This window comes from Spea bombifrons, chromosome 5 (genome assembly GCF_027358695.1).
Source record: "Spea bombifrons isolate aSpeBom1 chromosome 5, aSpeBom1.2.pri, whole genome shotgun sequence".
In the NCBI taxonomy this organism is placed as follows: domain Eukaryota; kingdom Metazoa; phylum Chordata; class Amphibia; order Anura; family Pelobatidae; genus Spea; species Spea bombifrons.
The window spans coordinates 20,428,042-20,452,855 of NC_071091.1; the positions used below are offsets into that span (position 1 = coordinate 20,428,042).

General features: G+C 37.5%; 1 protein-coding gene across 2 annotated transcripts in view; it reads left to right on the plus strand.

Moving 5' to 3' along the window:
- HDAC9 (histone deacetylase 9) overlaps positions 1-24,814 on the plus strand; it is a 212,562-nt gene that overhangs the window by 10,965 nt on the left and 176,783 nt on the right. Inside the window, exon 2 of one of the 2 annotated variants that reach the window (XM_053468113.1) lies at positions 7,867-7,989. The exons of the other annotated variant lie outside the window; for it this stretch is intronic. Within the exon in view, the coding sequence (XP_053324088.1) occupies positions 7,953-7,989 (37 nt within the window). The 5' untranslated portion in view covers positions 7,867-7,952. The remainder of the gene's footprint in view (positions 1-7,866; positions 7,990-24,814) is intronic. 2 annotated transcript variants of the gene reach the window in all.

Here is a 24,814-nt window from a genome sequence, read left to right on the forward strand (position 1 = left end):
ACCCGCGGGTTAAATGTGGCCGTGCACTGCAAAATTGTAAGAGCATAGCATACAGCTGCATGTATCGAGCAGACAGACACATGCATGTTATTTGTTATCTGTTGCCCTTAAAGTGGCAAGTCATAACGAGGAAGAAAGTTCATTTTAAATACCAATGTACCATTTTAGGAGGTGTCATAGATGTGGATATCTTTATTTTGCAGTCTACTGGATGTTTATCAGTGTGAATATCAGTCTTTTATCCTGTTTAAATGAATGTTGGTCTATTCCACCTTACAGAGCTGCTTCACTGTGCTGACATTTGAGGGTTTTCTTCCAAAGGCAGCTGATTTTAGTTCATGACACAACACTCTAGGTCACTAAGGATTTCAGGACATGGAATTTCTTCTTCGATAGTCATTGATCTGCCTGCTGCTCACAGACTGCTTGGTATCCTTCCCAAGGATCTTCTTGAAAATTCATTTTATTTATTATCATGTCAATGAGGGAAAGCTGTCCTTGTCCAGAGGCAATAAAACTGAGCCAGTCTGTCACACTTCCCACCAACCTTAATGGCTGGGATGATGTTCTTCAGTTCAAACTTAGTGTTCTTTTTGGGACATAATATTTATCATTAAGGCCATTTACCTTGTCTAATGAACACTCACCAAACTTGTGGACCTTCTATGTGATCTAAGGCAAAATTCCAATGGGGAACAATGGCCTTTAAGAGTAGGTCTTGTGAATAATGAGGTAGGTCATGGTCAACTTGACCTGCTGTATTCTTAAAGCCTTTTCTATTAGTGGATAAGTGGAGCAACAAACCCTTATCAGTTGTCTTGTAAACTTTTGCGAAGAACAGCAATAACTGCCTTTTTTAGGGGCCTCAAAGATGTATTTTAATTGTGACAAGATGTGCTACCAAAAAAACACACAATGAAACCCAAACTCCTACACATGTTTATGCTTTTATAGGCTGGGGCCTTATTAACCTACCCTTGATGATATCTTATTTTTGAACCCCAATTAAAATGATTTATTTTGAGACTTTTTGGGGTGATTGTCTTCATAATGTCATCACTAGCTCTAACTTTTGTCAGTGAGTCATTATCTTTCCAGTAGCAGGAACAGTAAATATAGCCCTTAACCAAGTCCATCCCTTATACAAATAACAATGCTTGGTTAAAGAGGGAGAGAGGCCTGGTAGTGTGTCACCATTCCTTGTGCCTCTTGAGCATCTAGTTTCCAGTATGGTTAATTTGGCTTTCCCCAATATGGTGAGTGAATTGCTTTACAGTTTCGGCAATGTTCCTACAAGCATTACTTGCTATAACAGGTAAAGACAATGAAGGTCAAGTTCACAACTGAGCACCTGGGACAAAAGTAAGACACACTGAGTATCTATTTGTTATTTTTTCCTGTAAGTGAAAATCTGGATGGAAATCAACTTTTATATGTGAGAAATTCACTATGGTTTTTTTTTTACCATATGATGTAGGGAATGTATAAGTTATGGATTCCAACCTATTTAATTGTTTTTTGTCCAAAAGAGAGAGTAGTATGCATAATTTATAAACTTTTCAAATTTTATCTTTTGTGGATATTACTAAAAATAACCAAAAGAGCTGTGATATTCCCTGAGAGATAAATTAGGCATGCCATCCTGAATGCAGGAAACTATGTTGACCTTGATGGTAGGATCAGAAAGAAAATATGGATATAATATTCATAGCCTTCACAGCCTAAAATTATTCATGCACTGACACTGCCCATTGAGAATAAGGCTATTTATACTCACACATTTTCAATTCTGACAAGAACTTCTTTAGAAATAGTAAGTTACTTTATCTTGTATATTTTTAGCCTGTCACAATAGAGCAAGAATATTCTATACTTACTGGAAGCAAACCTTTACCGCATTGTGATTATAATTCTTTATTATTCTCACAAATTACCCAAAATGATGACTTTGCTTTTGTTATATGTGTCTACATGTTTGTACAGGTCTATAATCCACAGTTTCAGGGGAGCAGATGGAGAAAAGTACTATAAGCGTTGCTCAGTGGTAGTTCCTTCTACCATCCATTTCTTATGTTCTCCTGATGGTAGAACATAGGTGCTTTGGTCTTCTTTGGGCAATTTACGCTATACAGACTTATATCTAGTCATCTATTCATCACAGAAATGTCTCGGCTATAAAGTTTATGATAGCGTGACAGAATAATTCCGCCAATCAAGATGTCTCAAATCACTCTTTGTCATTCTTGATTGTTTACCTGAAATGTCTTAACTTCCATCTGGTTTTGTGTTTGTGTGCAGACACTTCCTGCCATGTTCCACTTATTTTGATTACTTTGGTTGTTTGTTTGCTGTTATCCTCAATATAATTAATTATTATAGTTTCCTGGCTGTGTAACTCTTTGGCTTTTTGTCCTTCCTGTCTACAATATTTTATTCAGTTTGCTTATGTCTGCCAGGCTGATACATGCTACTCAGCGGTAGTTTCTGTTGGAAATGCAAGTCTTGACCTGACTTCTCCACACCAATGAAAGGGGAATTATAACACTCTTCTGTTTTACTAGAGCCTCTGAATTCTACTATCACACATCTATAATGTTTGCTGTAGTCAATGGTTGGTCCAAAAAACCTCACCAGTAACTAAGGTTTTCTTAGAATTAGTCAGGGCCTGAAGGGATGGACTGACAGACAAAATGAAAAGAAAGACAACAATGGCATGGATGGAGTATAATATTGAATCTTTTAAGTGCCAGACATATGTACCCTTTAAGCAGTTTAAGAGTTAAAGACCACAAAGATGTTTGTATTCTTTATAGGGTTAGTGTAGCTAGTTGTACCGTTTTAATACTGAATTTCAGTTTTTTACATTGCTCCCATGGGTATGAGATAGGAAAAAGGTTGTTTTCCGTTTAGTGACCATCCAGGAAAAATGTCAAAGAGAGACTGACTGAACCAGTCTGAGAGTGAGAAGCACTCAGGGGACCCCGCCATTCCTGAAAATGCACTTCCATTAGAGACTCTGACAAATGAAATATTAAAATTAAATGGAATATTTTTTTCCATAGACTATTGTCTTGAAGGTTCATCTGAGATGGAAAAATCCATTGATATTGTTGTTGTAATAAGGGAAATGTTGCTTGTACAAGGAAAATATCTCAATAATGAAATTATAAATCACATTTTTTTTAAAAAAGGCTTTATGTTCCCTGCAGTGTTATTCGATGTGCTTTTATGTGTCTAAACCATAATTTCCTTAATTCTGTTCATTACAATTGTCTGTTTCACCAGAAGTTTAAAAAGAAATAAATATGAAGTTAATCTGACTCAACACAGACTACATTTGATAGCATGTTGAGTCCACACTCAGACATGTCTCTTCCATTAGGTGGAATATTTATTAAATAGGTACAAAGGGTTCAAATCGGAAATAACCTTTTCATTTTAAGAGAGAGAGAGTGCCTGCAGTGTTCCAAATCATGGAAATGGCCTTGATTATCTTGATCAAGAGTAGGCAATGATTTAATGCATATGATGGCTTTTAAATCAAGTGTCCGCCGCCATATTGTATATGGCAGACGTTAATCCCTTGGGGAGGGATCACATGAGGTCCCTGGAGCAGATTTTGGTGTTGCGTAATTTCTCAATTTGCCAGGTACATCATCAGTCGCTAAGGGGTTAAAAGGCACTTGTATCCCGGCACTCCTTGTTTAAAATACTTTTAATGCGATTTATGGAGGCTGTGCTGAACCAGCACCAAGCAAAAAAAATCACTCTGCAAGCTATGTGCATTGAGGAGCATTACATTGGGTAAAATTATTAAAATAATTTGGTCTGCCTGCGTTCTTATCTCTACATTCAGTTCCATGAAAAGCCACACGTTTCTGACTGTGCAGCTTATTACATTTATTCCAGCTACATTGTGCGCTGAGATGACATATTTACCATCCAGGTGTATCTATGATGAATGGAGGATTCAGGACAGAAATACTTTCACAAATTTCAATGTCGGCACAACTAGACATTGGAAACAGTAACGCTCTATTTCTCTTGCATTGACAAAGTATACTATTAGTTTTCTCACCTATTGATTTTGCTGTTGGCACTGATGTATTAACCCCTTAAGGACCAGGCTGTGTTTTACCTTTTGTACCATTGGGACCGAGGCTGTTTTAACACTTTTGCGGTGTTCGTGTTTAGATGTCATTTTCTCTTCACTCATTTAGTGAACCCACACAAATTATATGTTGTTTTTTTCAGGACAAGGAGGGCTTTCTTCAGATACCATTGTTTTAATCATATTATCTAATTTCCCATAAAAAAAAATAATAAAATATGATGAAAAATGTAAAAAAAAACACATTTTCTGACTTTTACCCCAAAAATCTTTTACTCATCCAAAAAAGCTAATGAAAAAAACTACTAAATATATTCTACTATTTGTCCTGAGTTTAGAAATACCCAATGTTTTTATGTTTTTTTGCTTTTTTCTGCACGTTATGGAGCATTAAGTACAGGTAGCGTTTTGCTATTTCAAAACCATTTTTTCCAAATCTGGTAATTCCTCCCCCCATGTGCCATTTCGGGTATCTTTGAAGCCGGCCAATGCAATTTACCCCATCAAATCATATATCTTTGAAAACTAGACACCCCAAGGTATTTCAAATGCTAGTATTTTAACCCTTTCCATGCATGAGATTCTACCACCAGCCTTTGCCACACTTTGTGTTAGTATTTTTTTGGTATTTTTTTTTACACAAATTGTACTTTGGGTATACATTTATAGCTCCAGGTGTACGTCACTATCAAACAACACCCTAATATGTGTTCAATAACATCTCTCGAGTACAGTGATACCACCCATGCATGGGTTTGACTGCTGTTTGGGGATAAAAGGCCACATTTGGGAAGTGCGCTTTTTTCCCCTATTTTGGTCAGTCTGTGCCTATGCCCTATCTTTGAGCCTGGCCACTACAATTTACCTCATAAAACCATATATTTTTAAAAACTAGACACCCCAAGGTACTTAAAATGGTAGTATTTAACCCTTTCCATGCATCAGATTCTACCACCAGCCTTTGCCACACTTTGTGGTAGTATTTTTTTTTGTATTTTTTTCACACAAATTGTACTTTGGGTATAAATTTATAGCTCCAGGTATACGTCACTATCAAACAACACCCTAATATGTGTTCAGGAACATCTCCCGAGTTCAGTCATACCCCACATGTATGGGTTTGTCTGGTGTTTGAGGTTAAAATGCCACATTTTGGAAGTGCGCTTTTTTTTTCCCCCATTTCGGTCAGTCTGTGCCTATGCCCTATCTTTGAGCCCGGCCACTCCAATTTACCCCATCAAACCATTCATTTTTTTAAAGTAGACACCCCTTGGGTATTTGAAATGCTTTTTATTTAAATTTTTCCACGTCAGGATTTTTGGGAAGATACAGCGCTAATTTTAGCACTTGCTCATAATAATAAACTTTATTTTTTTATTTTATTTATTTTACTCTTTTTGGACTTTTTTTTTTACATTTTTCTGGAACTGGATAGTTCCTCTAAAGCATAATAATTTTTAAATGTTACCATGTTTTTTTTAAGCTTTTTCTTTTTTTCCTTTTTTTTTTAAAATTTTTTTATTTATTTTTTTAATATTTTACTAATCACATAGTGATTAGAAAGCTGGGCTCCATTGACTTGTATGGTTGAATGCAGTACCTGCATTCAACCTGCAAGTGGAGCCAGAGTTCTCTAGAGGGTCTGGAGACCGTCTAGCCAACTTTTAAACCTTTATTATTTTTTTTTTCCCGGGCCGCCGCCATCTTACGGATGGTGAAGACTGCGTGCAGCTGCGGCTGTGACCGCTCTCCGGAGCGGTCACAGTCCATCAAGAGGTAAGTGTTTGGTGTCGCTGGATGCCTCCTGATCGAGGCATTCCAGCGACACCATTGAAGTTTAGGAGGTGATCGTTGATCGCCTCCTAAACGCTTTTAAAACGGGCGTCCGCCGCCATACAATGTATGGCGGCTGTTGACGCCCCGGGGAGGGGCCAGACATGGCCCATCATGCCGATCTCGGTGTTGCTGAATGCCTCGACATCGAGGCATTACAGCAACACCGTTTAAGCTTAGAAAGTGATCGTTGATCACTTTCTAAGCTTGTTTAAGTCTGATGACGTGTCAGGTACGTCATAGGTCGTTAAGTGACCGTTTTGCATGACGTTCCTGACCCGGCAATGGACGTTAAGGGGTTAACATAGTGTAAGGTTATGTATGGCCATTTTTATGAGGGGGATTTTTTTTTTTTTTAATATTGATGATCGTTATTTTCCTCGATTTAACATTTTCTTCTTTTTTATTTTTTTACAGTTGAACCGCCTGGTTCTTTTAATAATTTATGCTAATATAATATTGATATAGATTATCATATATTGAGAATTCTTGAATGGGATTGTTCCATTCTAGTATTCTTATAATCATAGTCATCATGTTATGAATATGTTGTTCCTTTGCATTTTTTGGCTCCAAGAACATTAAAGGAAGAACCATTTCCTGAGGATAGTTGGCAGTGGATGATACTTTGGGCTTCAGTTCAGTAGGTGTCTTGAGGATTGCTGTGTTCCTATCAACTATAATGCATGGTTCAGTTCAACAAGCTTTTAACTCTCCTTGTCTGTTTGAGGAAGTGACTCTAATGAGAATATGTTATTAATAGATGAGGGGAAGTGGTATTAATGGTGTAAAGAAAAGAGCAAAGTAGGAACAAGAGGCAGAATGAAATGTAAAAATGAGGGCAGTAATTCAGGGTAGGCCACGCTGTAAGAAAATATTGGAGGACAGTAGCCTTAAAGTGCTAGTGGCAAGTGATGCATCCTGGACGGACTTCAAATGATAATCCCTAAGGTTCTTGCAAGTCAAAGCCCTTTGAACCTTAATCAAACTTAACATATTTGTGCACCAGGTAGTATTTAATATAAGCAGTAATATTTGCTTGTATGTTTTGCATGTCATGACGTATTTATATTCTGACCCAGGGCAATGCCCCCAGCTGCACCTTCCATTGCCACCTTCCTTACTGATGTCCTTATGACATCATGTCTCAGTGCTCCACTGCAGTAGGGCAGTCATTTTCTTAACTCTGCCCTTTGGACATTGCTGCCCTAGGGCGGTCTAGAATACCTACCCGGTGACGGTATTAAATATTTTTTTTGCATTCTACATTACTTGTAAAAAAAATTTCATTGTTTACAAAAAACTTTTATACACGTCTATTTACCAGTCTAATAAATATTATATATAAATGCTATATTTCCTATTTAGTATATGATTTTGGATATGTTTACTGCTTAAAAACAAAATGAAGAGAATAAGTAAATTGAGTAGGGCATGACTAAAATATTTTGGGCGTACCTGTCAATTATTTCTCCGTCACCCTTTGTACTTTTACCTTAGATGGAGATAAATGAATTAGGAACATAACAGGTGAACTAGGAACATAACTGCTTACATTGTCATAGACCTCTTCTTTCTGTTGCAGACAGGACACATCTGTACCTTATATACATTCAGAACTTCACATTATGTTGCTATAACCCAGGAACCAGAATCTCTGTGTGATATGGTTCAACAGGGAGCAACACAGAAGATAACTGATGAATCATTACCCGCCACAATGCAAGTCTCAGGGCACATCAGAACTTCCATTGAGACAATCTTTTGGTTGTAATAATATGATCTTTATATATTTTCAAAAAAGCATGTAAAATGACAGATTTTCACTATATTTCCTTGAGTAAAGGAAAAAGAAATTGAGCGCATTCATACACTCACTTGTTAAATATACTTCGCTCAAAACCTGTCTTCCTACTTTGTAGGTTTGCCTTTTGAATCACATGATCATTTGTAAAGAGCGTTCTACCAGAGCAATCACTGGGATTTGATCTCCATCAAAGCAAGCACCATGTCTTCTCCAGCAATGAGCTCCACTGCACAGCCAGGTTAGCAGCTACAATTTTACACATATATGCGTGTATATGGGAAATATCTGCAATATATAACACACTTCAACAGGAAAAATTGTTATTTATTAAAAAAACAAACTGTCTTTCAAGTTGAAATCCCCTTCAATAAATAAATACTGCATTATTACTGTATGATATGGGTCTTGATATGGCATTTCAAGAATATATATGTTCAAGAAAATATATACGGTATTTAGCAGAGAATATACAACAGCTTGTATGGGATCGGTCAAAAATGTGGAATAACACTACCAAATTTTTCTAAAATGAAATAAAATATCAGAAAGAATATCATTAGAACATAATACATCAATTTTACAACTGAGCATGTACTTCCCAACATTCCAGCAATGGGGCTTTATACATCAACTTGGGCCCTAGGTAGCTGCTTAATATGCTCCTTCTCCAATGAAGATAGTACTCAGGTCTACCATGGACAAACATGGCCAATGTAGGCAGAGATATGGAGGGTGGGCTTTTCCAAAATAAAGCTACATTAAAGTGTCTCCCACAGTGCCAGTTAAATAGCCTAGCAGTGGATGGTGGAGATGTTTTAATTTAAATCCTTTTTTGATATTCTACAAAGCCAGTACTGGCCCAGAGGAAAATTGTCCCTAGGCCTTTACAAACTCTTCAAACAGTGCCAATCCAACTTGGGTATGCTTGTTCGCTGAGGCAGGACTCACTGAGCTACTCCAGCTCTGCACAAAGTAAGCGTGTGTTTGTATGTTAGTTACGAGAGGGGCAGGGGGCTACTTGGCTTTGCATACCCCCAGATCAGAAGGTGCCAGCCCTCCCCTGCCCTAGATTATTGTTGTTTGCAGTGTAATTTATTATAATTTTGCATTGATTTTTGAATGTATTTAGAGTGGTAAATATATGTTTGCTTCTTGTTGTTCAAAACATGCAAAACATTTAACTGAACTATTAAAACAGCAATTTTGTTCTACTCAGAAAATAAAACAAGCCTTTAATTAGAGTTTTTAGTTGGATGCCAGCTAATACAGAGTTGAATTAGTATTCAGCTTGGATCTTTCTATACAATTCCAGTGAATAATTTGGAATAAAAAGACCCAGCTAAAGCAGCCATTCTTTCCTAGAATATACTATGATTGTTGATGCGCCTGATAAAGGCCTCAGCTCACCAAGTTTAAAAAAAGCCAAAATATCTAAATGGAAAAATGGGGCAATGGTGACCTGTATACATGGAACAGGACACTGCATATACCAATGTAAAAGCCCTACTCTCAGAGATCTTCAAATAAACTTTGCAATATAACCATGAATGGTAACATTTTGACAAACTTGGTTGAAACATTGTCATTCGTAAATGGTTTTCTATGATGAATTATAAAAGTACTGTACAGGATTCTGTGTACTATACAAATATTAATTTGTGGGCATTTTGTTTCTTTTGCATCAAGCTTTTTTTTTTTTTTTTTTTTACTTTTTATATGATATTTTAGATAACCTCTCTCCTTGGGCCAAAATGAGGATGAATTTGTAGATATGCACTAGATTGGCCATGAAAAGGTGAACGCTCTTTTGTCCCTCCATTTTTTGCTCTTTGAGTGCAAAGGTTGACAGATTTACACGATCCACCCTCGTGGCACCCATAGAAGGACATCATCCCTCCTACCTGGTAGGGGACAAGATAAGGTTTTGTTTCTTAGAATTGTTATAAACTCCTCCATCCCACAGAGCAGGGATGGGACCCATGCTTCACTAAAGGACCTTTTTTTAAAAAATGTTTTAGCCCCCTTCACCTCAATAGGCAAGGGTCAGGGCCAGTCTCAGACCCAATGGCACCCAGTGGCCCCACCCTGGTGCCTGTTTTATGTAAACATTATTGGGGTTTTTAGTGCTGTAGAACATTGTGATATGCTTATACCCAGCAAACATTCTGAACTCCTGGAAAAGAGTAACATAGTATTTGAGGTCCAAAAGGACATTGGATTCAGTATGTGCAGTCTAAAACCTTAAAGATTTAATATATGCCTACCTCAGTTGGTATCTGATCAGAGTTGGTGTCCAGCCGCCCTGCTGCAAACCCCCCACCCCCCCAACATAACAATAACAGTGTAAAAATGAAATCCCAAAAGTTTTATATGGCTAGATATAAAATGAGGACTAGATAGAGGATTCACATATAATATAAATCCAATCACATGTACCATAGGTGGCATTAATGTCAGGTCCAAATTATAGATTTATTATTAGCAAAATAAGCATCTGACTAATTTTGATTTATATTCATATAATTTCTTCTTTGTATGATAAACAATGAAAGTTTTAGTGTTCCTTCCAACTTTATATAGTTTTAAATATTGGTCTTTAGTCAATGGACTATGTCCATGATTATATCATTGATGCAGTTAAGGCCGCTATTATAAAACTGTATGAAGGGTTTATCATCTCTATAGGATCACTGAAGCTTACAGAAAAAGAGAGAGAGAGAGAAATTCGAGGTGGGTACTACACTGTTACTTCACCACACACCGGTGAAAACATTTCACAAAGGGAGTGAATATCAGATTCTCGTCCTTCAGTTTCAGTGCCCTGGTATGGACAATGATACCCCCAAAGGGCAAATATCCTAATTTCAACCCTCATCTCACTAGGAATGGAGGGGGGGGGGGTGAGGCAGAGCCCTTATAGGGTATTTTGATTATATTTAACTCCCAATCACTCTAAGTAGGGGATATGGTTGGGGGGCATATTTGGTATATTGCTCTACCACCAGGTTTAACTTATCAACCACTAAATGTTTATCTAAGGGGAGGCTCGCTTGTCACCTTGCAAACACCCCAGGGGTCGTGAGGTAAATTTTGAGAGTTGGAACATGCATTTGCAACTTGCAGGCAACTCATAGGTTAGTTAATGAGCAGGTTGCTTGCTTTTCTAAATGCAAACACACTTGACTCTCAGGCAACTTGGTTTTAGCGATTCTGTGAGTTGAAATTTTGCTCCTCAGCCACTCAGAGTTTACTGAATAAACAGAGTTCAAAACTTTTGGTTGTAATGGTGCATATATATAGTCTGCTAAAATAATATACACAATGTACAGGAAGTGGCTTACAACTTCCTACTTGGGCTTACTGTAGGACTCCAGGACATTATTCCCTGAGGAGTCATGGGAAATAAAGGAGCAGGAAACATGTAAAAACCTAAGAAAACTGCGAACCTGGGAGACAAAGTAAAAATGTGAAGTATTTTAGTGAAATAAAAGACGCAGGTTGGTTGTATGACGCATGGGATTACCTGTAGCATAATATTCACGATGTTCAGATTGCTATATCAGGACCATCAACTCTCATATAAAGAGTGACCTTAAAAGGTTAACCTTTATCAGCCGCACAATATATATGTTTCCTTGAACTCGAAACAGTGCACTTTGCTGAAGAAAATTGACTGCTGAGTTTTCCAAAAAGCTTTTCAACCTCGAAATAATCCTGTACTTTTGTTGCAGTTACTCGGCTGGGATTTTGGACCGTAATGATTTCCTCTTTAATTCCCTGCTGTAGGTATTCTCAAACGATTCATAATAATACAAATATGTCATAAAAATCCAAAGATCCGGTATTTTTATCTGTCCAGTTCTTTGTATGTTTGAAAAGCCGAAAAATATTTCTTTAAACCCTTGAGCTTCTCTGTTTTTTAATCTATAATATTAGAGCCCATTTAATCGCAGCTGGGCTCTGTGGGGCTTCTAACCAAAGTTATATTTTTATCTTTGTATTCTCCAGATGATAATACTCTAGGGTCCACTGTATCATCAGTGCTATGCTTTACTGCATTGCAGGAATTAAGGCTCCTTTGTGTCTCAGTTGTTTTCTGCACGATTTTAAAAATAGCACTTAACATTATGTTCTTAGTATTGCTTTTTGTAATTTCTATAAGCAAACAGAATATTGAAAAGTGACCTTCCGTAAATGCTATTATTTACACAACATTTTATTAATTTTACAAGGTATGTGTCACTCCCTCGGGGCAAATGCCACGTCCCTGGTCCCGGACGAGTGGGGGCGGACAGCTGCTCGCACCCGTCAGTCTCCGGGGGCAAACCAGTGTGTCCCTGACGCGGGTGGTCAGGTGTTGGGCCACCGACATCAGAGGCAAACCGTAGGCTCTGGGGGTCTTGCTACCGTTCGGCATCCGGATGCCCGACAGAGCAAACACCCTTGGAATTGTATACTTACCTGCTTACGGTCCTGTCTGCAAAGAAGGGGGCGTGGCTAGGCAGGGCTGGAGGCGGGGTAAGGATGGCCGCCTGAAGCTGCAGTGACGTGGCCGGCGGAGGTTGTGATGGGCGCCGGATTTGAAAACCCAGAAATGCTCAGTCTAGTTACCCTGTTGTTGTCTTCGTTGAGTTTGCTGAAGTCTTTTTGCCTGATACTTTGACCATTTACCTGCCTGAGTGCTCCTTCTGCCTAGTGATTTTGTACCTTTGCCTGTGTTGTCTGGTTACCAGTTTGGCTTGTCTGACTACCCGCTCTGAGATTTACTCCCAGGTTGTATGACTACCCGCTTTGTGTACCGACCCAGCTTTCCTGACTTTTCTGATTGTGTTAACCCCTGCACTGCTGAGTTCGTCTTTGGATCCTGTACTATGCTGACCCCCGCACCTTGCAATTTCAACTCATATTTATATTATCCGCTTACACCTGGCCTACTCACTGTTGGGATCATCTAAATCCAGGGTTACTCAAATAGATATGGAAAAAGATAGTTTAAGCAACCTAAATAATAATATTAATTTACCAAAGCTTGGAACCCTACAGGCACAGAGTCTTCAGGTGAAGCCCTGTTTGACATGGGGTCAAGAGTATGTGTGATATTCATGTGCTGAGTTACAGGGAAAAAGTTAGAAGGACAGAGTTAAAATCCTAGTTGTGTCCACAACTATGTTCAACCTATAGTTATCAATACCAAGAACCGTGTTTCTTTCCTAACATCTGACTTTCTAGAGAAGGGTAATCCCTTGGGGTTCCTGATTGACTGGCATAGTGTCTTATACTCTTGACTCCACGCTCATCAGGGCAGGTGATAGTCGTTAACCCAGAGAAGAAACTTGACTTTTGCAGCACAGTGTAGACAGCTTACAAGACTTATGTTTGTATGACCCAGGACAGATATTTAATTAGCAGTTATATAACACTGCAGAACCTGACGTCTCCTTGCAAATAAATTCAAATATTTATAATGCAACCACATGCTGCTAAAATAATACACTCATAGATATTTGTGTGCTTTAAGTATTAGCTGATGGACTGTTTTACAATTGCAAAATTATTCTGTGTGATAAAAAAAAAAAGAAAAGTTGAGTAGACACAGTAAATTTGGACTATTTCTTTTAATTTGCGCCAGGGGGATTATGTGTTGAAATTCAGATGTTGAAATTTGCTCAGTTCTCATCTGAAATGGGCTCAGCTAATGAGAATTTAAGAAATTCTGTCTCCTGAACCATTCAAGCTGAAGGAGGCACAGTTGTGATGGCATTTTTTTGTCTTTGTCAATTCTGCAGTTTTAATATATATCTAATGTTTCTTTAGAAAGAATGATGCAAAAAGAGGGCCTCCTGTGTAGTAACATTTACTTCCAGCGCAACATGTTCAATTAAAAACAACTGTAACTTACTCTGGAGAGCTGGGTTCTCTAAATGAGTTGGCAATTCCCATGCCTAAAAAGTCAATGCCAAGCTTTGCCAAGGGAAAATGGTTAGAGGCTGTGTTATTTGTTTTGTTCATTATTACTGTTAGGTGATTACGGAAATGCTTGCATCCTGTTATCTTCACTGTTTGGGATGTACGATAAGCACGAGGCATGTTTCTTTACATGTGCCCTTCTGCTACACCTTCAACACAATAGAAGATACTCACCCACCTGGTCACTTAAAAGCAAGTATTATTAAATGAATTGAGACATACTCACAGTCATATCCCACCTTCTTATACGTCTGTGTAATTTTGAGTTGTTGTGTCCAGCCTTTGCTGACACCACAGATATGTCTTTCAATGGCTTTTAATTAGTGGTAAATACATCAAACTTTTTAATTTGAATGTAGAACTACAAACCCTTTATCATACTTCAATAATAAATGTATACTTCTATTATGTGCTGTTTTGTCTTTGGATTTCTCATCTTTTGATTTGAATGCAGTATTCACATCTTTTGGCGATTTTGTATCTGGTTATATATTCTCAGCGGTGAGAAATCCACTTTGTTTCTGCATGATGTAGGAGTAGTGTTTTTTGTGCAAAGGTTTTTCACGTATATCGCCTCTGTATAATAGGTATGAATGTGTCCCGTTCTCTAGCTTGATTCTTACTCTTGAACAAAAATGTAAAAATTAGACATGTTAGGATGGCAATAATTATTTTTCTATAATGAAAACTGAGAAAACTAAAGACGTGTAGACTTACTTGATTGCACAGCTAGCCCCCATAACTTGATCCTTTAACCTGTTCTCATATGACCTCATATGCCAAAGATCAGCATGGAGGACAATGGCCACTTTGGTAAGTTGTAGGGGGCAACTGGATTGATGCCTAGGGCAGCACCAAGCCACAAGACATATTTGCCTCTGTGTGTGGTGGTCTCCATCGAGTCGAAATAGTCAATACTGCATTCTACCTGGTTTCTGAGAAATTCCTAGTGGGAAGACTTATTACAGGATAAGGGTGTTTTGGGAGAGTGTTTTGGGAGAGGGTAGAGTTACTACTGACACTGCCATGAATTATAACTAAGCATAAAGTGTCTTTCTAAGTCTTTTTTATCTCTTACACCTAGGCAGAAAGCACCACATAGGTGAGTTGTGCCAGTGGTAGTAACAGAAGGTGGCCAAGCTTCTTTTTGGGGAAGTATACATTGAGTTGACTTCTCTTTAGAAGCATTCTTAAATTGAGCCTGGAATTTATAGAGAATTGACATTATATTAGTTTGAACAAAATGTGTTCTCCCAATCTGGGAAATGTTTTACTGTCCAGGTTTCAGGGTTAGGGGTAATCACTTAAGAAATGGAATATAGTTATCTATTTGTAACACTGGATGATTTGTCATAAGAAATATGGCTATAGCTGTATTGCAACAAACACTCTCTGAGGACTAGACACTTAGAGACATTTTTGTAGATATACAAATATCATACAAACAAACTTCATAGCCTTCTGGTCAGCAACAGACTTCCATCTGCTGTACCATCTTTCACTGGCACCTCATTCTGCAACAGGAAGATATGTGCAACCTGCCAGCCGTCTACGCAAACCACTCTTTAAGATGTATATCACAGAACTGTTTAAATTATAGACCACTCGCTTGCATAATCTAACAAAATTGTATATCAATGCAAGAAATGGCCAAATACAAAATATCCTGCAATAGCCTGCAATGGATGACCTGGTGTTAGATAAATTTGTGGACATGTTAAGGAGACCATAGGGTTATCCTCAGCAGTGTTGCTATGTGAAATAAATACTTTAGTTTCTATGGAATCATAGATGGCTTCAAGAGCCTACGGAGTCTATCAGATGTCTCTGGGTCAACAAAAATCAAGGGGAACAGTATGTTTTCGTTTTTCACGTATCATATCTGATTAATGCTACTTGATCAGGGAGGATCAACGGGGGTAGTGAGGGATTCAGTTGGCCCCCCAAAATCTTGGTAAATATCTTTACGTCTATATTATTAATTAGTGATATGGATCTGCCCGGATTTGAAGGTCTTTAGGGTGGAATCTGGCATCAAAATCACTGTTTTTGTTACAGTGATCTCTCATGTAAAAACTGTAACATTTTGTTTCTCATTTAATATTTTCCCTTTTTGAGGCTGGGATAAAAATAATTAATAAAATACATTAAAGTAAAAAAAAAAATGAATATAATTTTTGGGAGGTATAAGTGTAAGTTTTAGTGTTAGGGGATTATGTAGCAGAATTAGCGTTAGGGAAAGATTAATGGTAAAAATGCAACAAAAAGTCTAATTATTGTTTGTTTTTTAACGTTTCTGAGAATTTTGTAGGGGATTTTAGTGGGAATTGGGGGTGGTTTAGCATGCTTAATATTAAGTAAGAAGTACACATAATGTTATGCACATGTTTTTATGTTTTCCTAAATAGCCAAAGAATCTTATACAAATTAGTTGTTTTTCAAATGAGAACAAGTAAATGAATATATACTGTATGCGGGTAATTTTTTCCCCTGGTATACTTGGAAATAAAATATTGTGGGTGATATTAGGATTTTGTTTCCTTGTTTATATTTTAATTTAATACTAAGTGATGTGTTATATACATGGATATAGCCCCACTTGCCCTTTACAAAACAACATATACCGTATTTGCTCGATTATAAGACGACCCTGATTATAAGACGACCCCTCAAATCTGAATATTAATTTAGGCAAAAAAGAAAAAGCCTGAATATAAGACGACCCTATAGGAAAAAAGTTTTACCAGTAAATGTTAATTCATCTAAACTATTTTTTTTTTAATAAAAGCTATGATTGAGAAAAATATTTTGGTTTTATTTCCTTCTATTTTCCAACCTGCCCCCAGTTATGCACATCTGCCCCAGAAATGCCTTATACCCCCTATATGCCACTGTGCCCCATGATATGCCTTTTAACCCTCTAAATGCCACTGTGCCCCATGTTATGCCTTTTAACCCTATATGCCACTGTGCCCCATGATATGCCTTTTGACCCCCTTTGTGCCACTCTGCCTCCAGAAATGCCTTATACCCCTATATGCCACTCTGACATTTAGAGGGTTAAAAGGCATATTATGGGGAAGAGTGGCATATAGGGAGGTTTAAGGCATTCAGGAGGCAGAATGGCGTATAGAGGGTTAAAAAGGCATTTCTGGAGGCAGAGTGGCATTAAAGGGGTTAAAAGGCATTTCATAGAACACTCTGCCTCCAGAAATGCCTTATGCCCCCATTTAACACTCCCCACCCCCCCCCCCAAACTTACCGGTGCTTCTGACTTCCTTGTCATGTAGCCGGGGCAGCGTGTAGATCCCACGCACTTACGCTGCAGCCGGAAGGAGGCGTGGCTAGCAGCGGGGGTTGTCTGCGTCCATCGCGCAGACCTTCCCTGACTGTCAGAGATTAGAGTTCCCCGGTGCGGCACCTACACACTCAGAAGTACCGGTAAGTGGGGCGGGACAGGAGGATCCAGGTCCCCTGCAGCTGCGGGGGATCTGGATCTTAGTCGTCTCATAGTCAGACCTGAGGGTTTGTCCACCAGATTTGAGGTCTGATTATAAGACGACCCCGATTATAAGACGAGGGGTATTTTTCAGAGCATTTGCTCTGAAAAAAACCTCGTCTTATAATCGAGCAAATACGGTATTTAATGTGGATGTGCTAAATGAATAGAAGATGATAGAAATGAAATAGAATAGTATTCTCTGCTGGGGTTTTAATTTTTTTCCTAAACTAGTAACTTAAAAACCATGCTTCACTTTATTTCATTTCTCCATTTTGGCATTTGCTAATATATTTAAGTAGCTGATTCCAACAAGGCTCTTAAATGTTCTTACAGGAAACAGAATGTGATTCATTATTCCAATAATAGCATATGTTATACTTATTGTTGCCTCAACTGACTTTGTTCTGATAGTGGTTGTTCAATCAAAATTGTTTTTTAAGTCTGTGATTTGGTTTTTAACATAACAATTCCACTCACATGCATTTACTAAAAATATTTTTGCATAAAAACTCAGATTTGTTCCTTATCACCCTATACTCAATAAAGCTAATGGAAACGAAATGCTCCCCATAACAATTTAAGTTAAATTTACACTTACATGAACAATTCAGAAAATATTTATATATGTTTATATATTTAAAATAAAGCCCCATGGAAAAATAAAAATATTTCTTTAAACCTTAGAGATTTCTTGAAAACCGTCTCACTGATTTAACCATACATTGTGCAGGGCTTTATTAACATTTCTTACAGGAGATAGCTTAATGCACTGTGAAGTCTGTGAGGTGGAATGTTCAAATTTCCTCAGAGTCCCAAATTATTCAACACACCCCTTTGAAATCCATGGCATTTATTTCTGTGTACAAAATGTTCTGGTAATTTCCTTCATTAATAATAGCGTATTCACTTTGTGTCTACTTACTTTCCTTTCCATTTCATTGTAGTCTGGTTCTCTCCTTTCACTAGCCTTTCCTCTCTTCAAGTTGAATTAAAAAAAAATAGAGTCTATTATATAGAGTCAATATATCAAACAGAAAATTAAATATTTATGTCTGTAAATATGTTAATGTGTGTATGGTTCCTACAAAAATCAGTTTTCATACTACTTTGTAGAGATATAATGAAGCAATATTACTGGCCTCTTCAATCACCAATGTTTTATTACAATTGTTCTAGTGATTTAATACATACAATGATTCTCCAGGTTATCATAACTAAATCCAAATGTTCCTGCATAGAGACATGTGAGCCAGTATTATTTAGTAAGCTAGTAGTTACATCATGACATGTAATATGTAATGCAAATGAGTAAGAGACTAGCTTGACCAATAAAGGACAAAGCTTAACAGCTTGGAGTATTAGAAGCATACCTGGAGAGTGTCTTTTTTGAAGGAACAGGGCTAGCCCCAGAGACCCTTTTAGATGGGGTAGGAGGCGAGCAGAGCAATGCTAAACCCATTCTCTTTATGGAGAAGTAAGAAACTGAACCAAAAACCCAGGGAAGCAGGGCTTCACCCAGAGACTTTGGGTCTGACCCAGAGAGTTCCCAGGTGTGGTTAGGAATAGTTTTTAGTAATTTGTGTAATTACAGAGGAAGAACCTCAGGCAGCGCATCCGACCAATTCCATCCTCAAGCAGTCCAGGGTTAAGATTCAAGCCTTTATTCAGTTTCTTCAATCTTCAGGCAGGGCAGCAGAGCTTGGTCACCACTGCCCACCCAGGGTCCCTCCATTTCTTTCTTACTTTACACCCTTCTCACTTTACACCCTTCTCACTTAACTCCAGCTGAAGCCAACCTTGCCATCCAAATGAACCAAATCCCAAGTGGAAGGGAACTCTGGGAAACCAACTTTGGGTGTTGGCAAATTTATGAAATTACTAAATTCAGCCTTATTACATCTGACTTTTAATCTTTAAATATTTTTGCAAAGGAATTGCATATGATTTTAAGTACAGTATGTGATAAACCAACATTTCAAAACATATGGTTGTGATAGACATAATCTGTTTATATAACTCCCATGGCACTGTGTTTGATGATTCAAAAGGATCAGCACAGAAATCATTTATCGTAGCCTGTCAGAGAACATATCTTAGCAGTTATCACCGAATAAGTTAAAGCAGGGGATTTTCTTAAGGTTTGCTAACATCAAGAGCACCATTTAACATTCTCCAATGTAAATCCCGAAGAAGGTTACTGTGAATTATATGTCAACGAATGCGACCAACATGACCAGATAAGTGATGTCCAACCTTTCACACTGCAGCTGTTTTTGGCTATGGTTCCCAGGTGGCTCCTTGAGCATCATTGTAGTCATATAGTCCACAGTAGTTGGAATGTCTAATGTTGGCCATGGCTGAGCCAGAATAATGCAGAAACCCAGCGACAGACGTAAAAAAAAACTTTTATGGAAATTCTCTGATATAAAGGGCACTTATTTTCTAGAATATGGTGCATCATTTTTAGTTTACATTTGACTAATTACATTTCTGGAAGCTAACCGTACACAATGAAGGTAATTAATTTTCAGATATTTTTCACTGATGAAATGGTCACAACCTCCTGTCATTCAATATGTAATGCAAATAATAGTGTCCATAATATACTTATATGACTGTGCTGTCTCTTTTTCAGTATGCTTTTCACATGGTAATAAGCCATACCATCATTTTTTCGCTAATTGGGAATATCTGCTCTCATCAGAAATGTTTAGCAAACAGTATGACTTGTTAAATACATTTCTGCAGCTGTAGCTTTTATCTAATTTATGTGCCGTCTCAGGCAAAAGGGCAAAAGCCGTCTGGATTATGTAACTTACATTTTCTAGACAGCTTGCAGCTGGTTCAGATTAAATACTGTCTTAAAACTATCAGAGATCTATTTTTACTTCTGTGGGTTTATTTTTTAGAAATCACACATCTCGAGCATATTGTGTTTACATGAACAAATGAAATATTACTGACAGCTGAAAGAGGCTTATATAAAGTTAAATGGAATTTTGCTTCAACATTTTGCATAATAATATATACATTTAAGCACATTGTCAAGTAGTGTAATGCAACATTCTGTACATATACGTGACAATTTGCCTATACGCCTTCTCTTTGAAATACTGCGTTCTTTGGAGTAAATTGTTTGATTTAGTAGAGTTTCAAATTCGTAATTGTCTTTCTCAACACATAACAGTTGAATTTCATCTTATATTCTGTCCCGTTGATTCTGAAAACAAACAATAATAATGTTGAGAATGCAATATTTGCATATAGGGGTGTAATAATGGGGAAATTAGTATTGGGTAAGACTTATCAGTAAAGTATCAAACTAGGAAATGTATGAAATCCTTAGTGAAAAAAGAGATTCTGGTCTCTTTTTTTTAGTTTAGTTCTATAATTGTGCTTTTATTTTTCTGCCCTTTCTGTCTTTTTATGTATTGACGGGTTATATGTTACTATGTTGCACTAGTGCCCAGCATACACTTCTTCTTCTACATGTTCTTAAGTTTATCTTCGAAGTCATGGAATTTCAGAATTATGATGTATATTATTTTACTTTATTTTGGAAAACATTTTTACTATTAACTATTTTAATAAAATCAATAACTCTGACCAGATGAACTTATAAAAAAGTATATTTCACTTGATGTAACTTTGTAAAATGTAGTTTTTTTTGGATTTCTTAGGAATGTTGTGAGAGAGGAAGGTGTTTGTTGAACACAGGCTGCTAGAAATGCACAAGAATAGCAAAAGCGTGATATTTGTAAATGAGGTGTGAGAAGGAATTCTTATCACATTTATTAAACATAAAACTAAACACTGATTTTCTTTTTAACACTTCAGTACATAAGAGTGTGCCGTCAAGCCATTTACATAACCTCCATTATATATATAATATATATTATATAAACGGCCAAAAGTATGTGGACACCCCTTCTAATTATTGAGTTTAGTATAGGTGTCTAAAATCAAGCACATAGACAAACATTGGCAGTAGAATGGCTCACACTGAAGAGCTTAGTGATGTTAAACGTGGCATAGGATTTCACCTTTGCTACAATTCAGTTTGCCTCACTCCACTGTATGTGCTATCATTGTGAAGTGGCTAGGAGTAACAACAGTTCAGCCACAAAGTTGTAGACCATGCACACTCACACAGCGGGGAAGCACATAGCATGTACTCGCCTGTCCTTTATAGCCTTATAGTTCCAAATTGCCTCAGTAAGCAAAAGCACTGTGTGTCGGGACCATCATGAAATGAACCACCCTTAAACCCCTTTGGTAAGAATTGGAACACCAACTACTAGGATCTATTGCTAACGTCTTGCCAAATACCACAGCACACCTTCAGAGGTCTAGTGGAGTCCATGCCTCAATGGGTCAGGGCTATTTTTTTGCGGACCTACACAATATTAGGCAGGTGGTTATAACGTTATAGCTGTGTATATATATATATATATATATATATATATATATATATATATAGTCAAATTTAAGAGAAATATCAGAAAATATATACTTTTGAAAATACATGTATTTAACAATTGTATTAAATGTTTATTAACTTATATATAGTTTAATTAGTATTGCAAATAAAACTATGAAATATATATGGGTAGGAATGAGAAGAAGAGGCTAACCTTCTTGGTAGTATTATTATATTTTATTTAGAAGGCGCCAACAATTTACGCAGCGCTTAATACAATACATATATTCAAGGGGTATGACAAGACGAGAATTGAGAACCGATACATTAGGTGGAGAGAGCCCTGCTCGCAAGCTTACAATCTTCTTGTGCTCCCTTGTGCTTGGTTTGCCCTGCTAGGCATCACTCAAGATGTTGCACATCCCTGTATATAGCACATGTCAATGGTAAAGACTTTTCCAGTAAACTTAAGTCTTCAATCTCTTTATAAAAAGGGGATTCAAGTAGAAGTCTTGAAAAGAATGGACTAGTTACCAGGGTGGCTCTATTGGTTGCTATGGTGACAAGTCTACTTTTCATATTTGATACCAAAATATTTTTTATGCATAAACTTTGTTGATCCTTTAAAGTCTTTAAGTCATATTAGGGTTTATCTTGAGAACTGCACACACTGGGGTGTGAAAGACCCAGAGAGAACAGGTCAACGTTGATCTCAAACAATGAATTGTCTTCTGAAAGGCATCATACAATGAATACAGTTTTAGGGTCAAAGTCATGTTATTGCTTACTTTGATAATAAGAATCTAATAACATTAACTGTTTGCCAAGGGTACTTTTGTCTATCGGCATATACTGATCTAGACCCATTAGTCCTGGGGCACCAGTTGGCCCTTTTACACTATGAAGGACTTTATAGGGGAGCTATAAATTAGTGGATCTAATGGTAGCTAGCCACTTCCTGCAATTGGCTGCAGGAAGTGGCTAGCTACCAATTGTGCCTGTGTCCCTCCTACAAATGTGTTTTACCTGGAGTATTAATAACAAAAAATTGTAAAAAAAAAATAAAAAATACTTGAGTTTAATGAAAGGTGTAATTGTTCCCATTCGCTTGTTTCCATCACACACAAAATGAGGAGAGAATGAAACAAACGTTACCATGTGACACATATTGCTGTTCTATTGAAATCAAAAGTAAATTAAATTATGTTTTTAAAATGTGTATTAACCTATAGCTCATTTTACTTTTTCTTAGGAAGCAAATCAGGATGCACATTATTTGACAAAAACCTTACAAAGCCCCGAAATTCATTGATTCATGCATGGTTGTTATAAAAAATACATATTTCTTTGCAAGCTGAGTTCATTGTTATGTTATTTTGAGAATCCCTGGTTATTATTCACATATAATAGCAGTGTATACAGTGGCAGCAGGAACCGACTTCTGTGAGTTTTCATGAATATTGATACAGTATGATTTCATGAAATTGTAGCTCATTTCCTTTTTTAATTTCCAGTTTCCTCTTTAATTACAATAAGATTATGATGTATGCAACTAATTAAAAATAGTTTAGCACTTGCCATGTGTAGTTAAATTTGATGCAGACTGTGATAAGCAGGGACAGTTTAAAAACTGAAGATAAACAAGATGTTGATGCTTCACAGAGTATCACCTATAATTATTTACATCATATCCCCTGCGACACCTGTGTTGAGAGGGTGGCTAGATGCCCCTGCATAGTTAGGAGCAGGACCACCCACCCACCATCCTTGAAGAGCCAACTTGCGGCGATTAGCCTTAGAGCGTTGTGAGGTAACCATGGAGGAGCTGCAATGGAGGTCTACACTGCAACAGCACAGGCCTCCATTGATGATATATATACACACACACACATATATGATGTCATAGTAGGGCATCTGTGACCCTAACATGCAGGCTGAGAGGTATAAAGATATCTGTCACCCAGCAGACCACCACTCTCGCTTTCATTGTGATACAACAACAGCTGCGATCCTTGGGCCTTTGGGGTCTGGTCGCAGCTGCATCTCTCTAGCCCTTATTCATACCCAACTGCCTGTCTGTGGAGTTCTTAAAACAAAAATAAAGCAAGCCTTGAGCAACAGTTATCAGTTAACATTTCTTAATTTCCTAGCATCACGTTCGCTTTACTATTACTTAGCCTTTTCATATTTGCGGTCACTGCATTCCTTTTTGCAATCTGTAGTCTATCTAAGGCTTATATTAAGCAGTAATATTAGGCCAGTAAATATCCTACTTACAGACTTTCTATGATCTGTACAGATGTTTATTTACATATTTTTTTTGTATATGAACAAACATGCATTTATAGAATCAGGAGCAGGTGTTCCACTACAGTGCGCTGGTGCTTGGAGGCGAACAACAACAAGAGGTTTAGGGTTTCACAATGAAATTGCAATCAGACAATTAACATTGTGAATTGCTAATTAAAGGGGTATTCCATCCATCAAATGCACTTTAATGCATATGATAGCTCAATGTTCCCTTTTAAATTTTACTCACCGCCAGTTAGCTCCATATTCTGAGGGATCCGCTCAGACCCCGGAATGCATGCACAAGGCAAGGCCTCATTGGTTGGTTGTTTTAACCCCTTAAGGATTTGTCCTTAAACCCATTAATGCATTGTGAGCCTGCACATGTACAGGCTTTGTCGTGAGGGGGTTAAACATACATTTCTGTAAAATAGTATTTCTTCTATTTTTGGTTATTTGCCACATTTAAATGTTACAGGTCATCTAATTTTAATATAAGACAAAATCAACGTGAGTAAACACAAAATTCAGCTTTTTAAACAATTAGCGATGCAAGTCTATGGAACCCAGGCTCACCCTGATATCATCCCGGCTGCCACAAGGAGCTTCAGGCCAGCCCTGCTTACCTATCAATCCTATCAGTTGTGCAGCGTTAATCCTGCCAATGCCGCGATTGTGTATATTGGTGGTTAATATTTGCATTGTGGGGACTAAGTAACAGTCAGTGCTATGCGCTTATGGATGTCAAAGGTGCTTCCAGGTCAATTGCTGTCAGTTAAGCCTCTGCTGCAGTTCAAACTGATCAATAGCCAGTGACCTAATCTGATTTCATCCAAATAGTTACTGTATAGTGTATATACAGTAACTGCAACCTAAACTTAACAT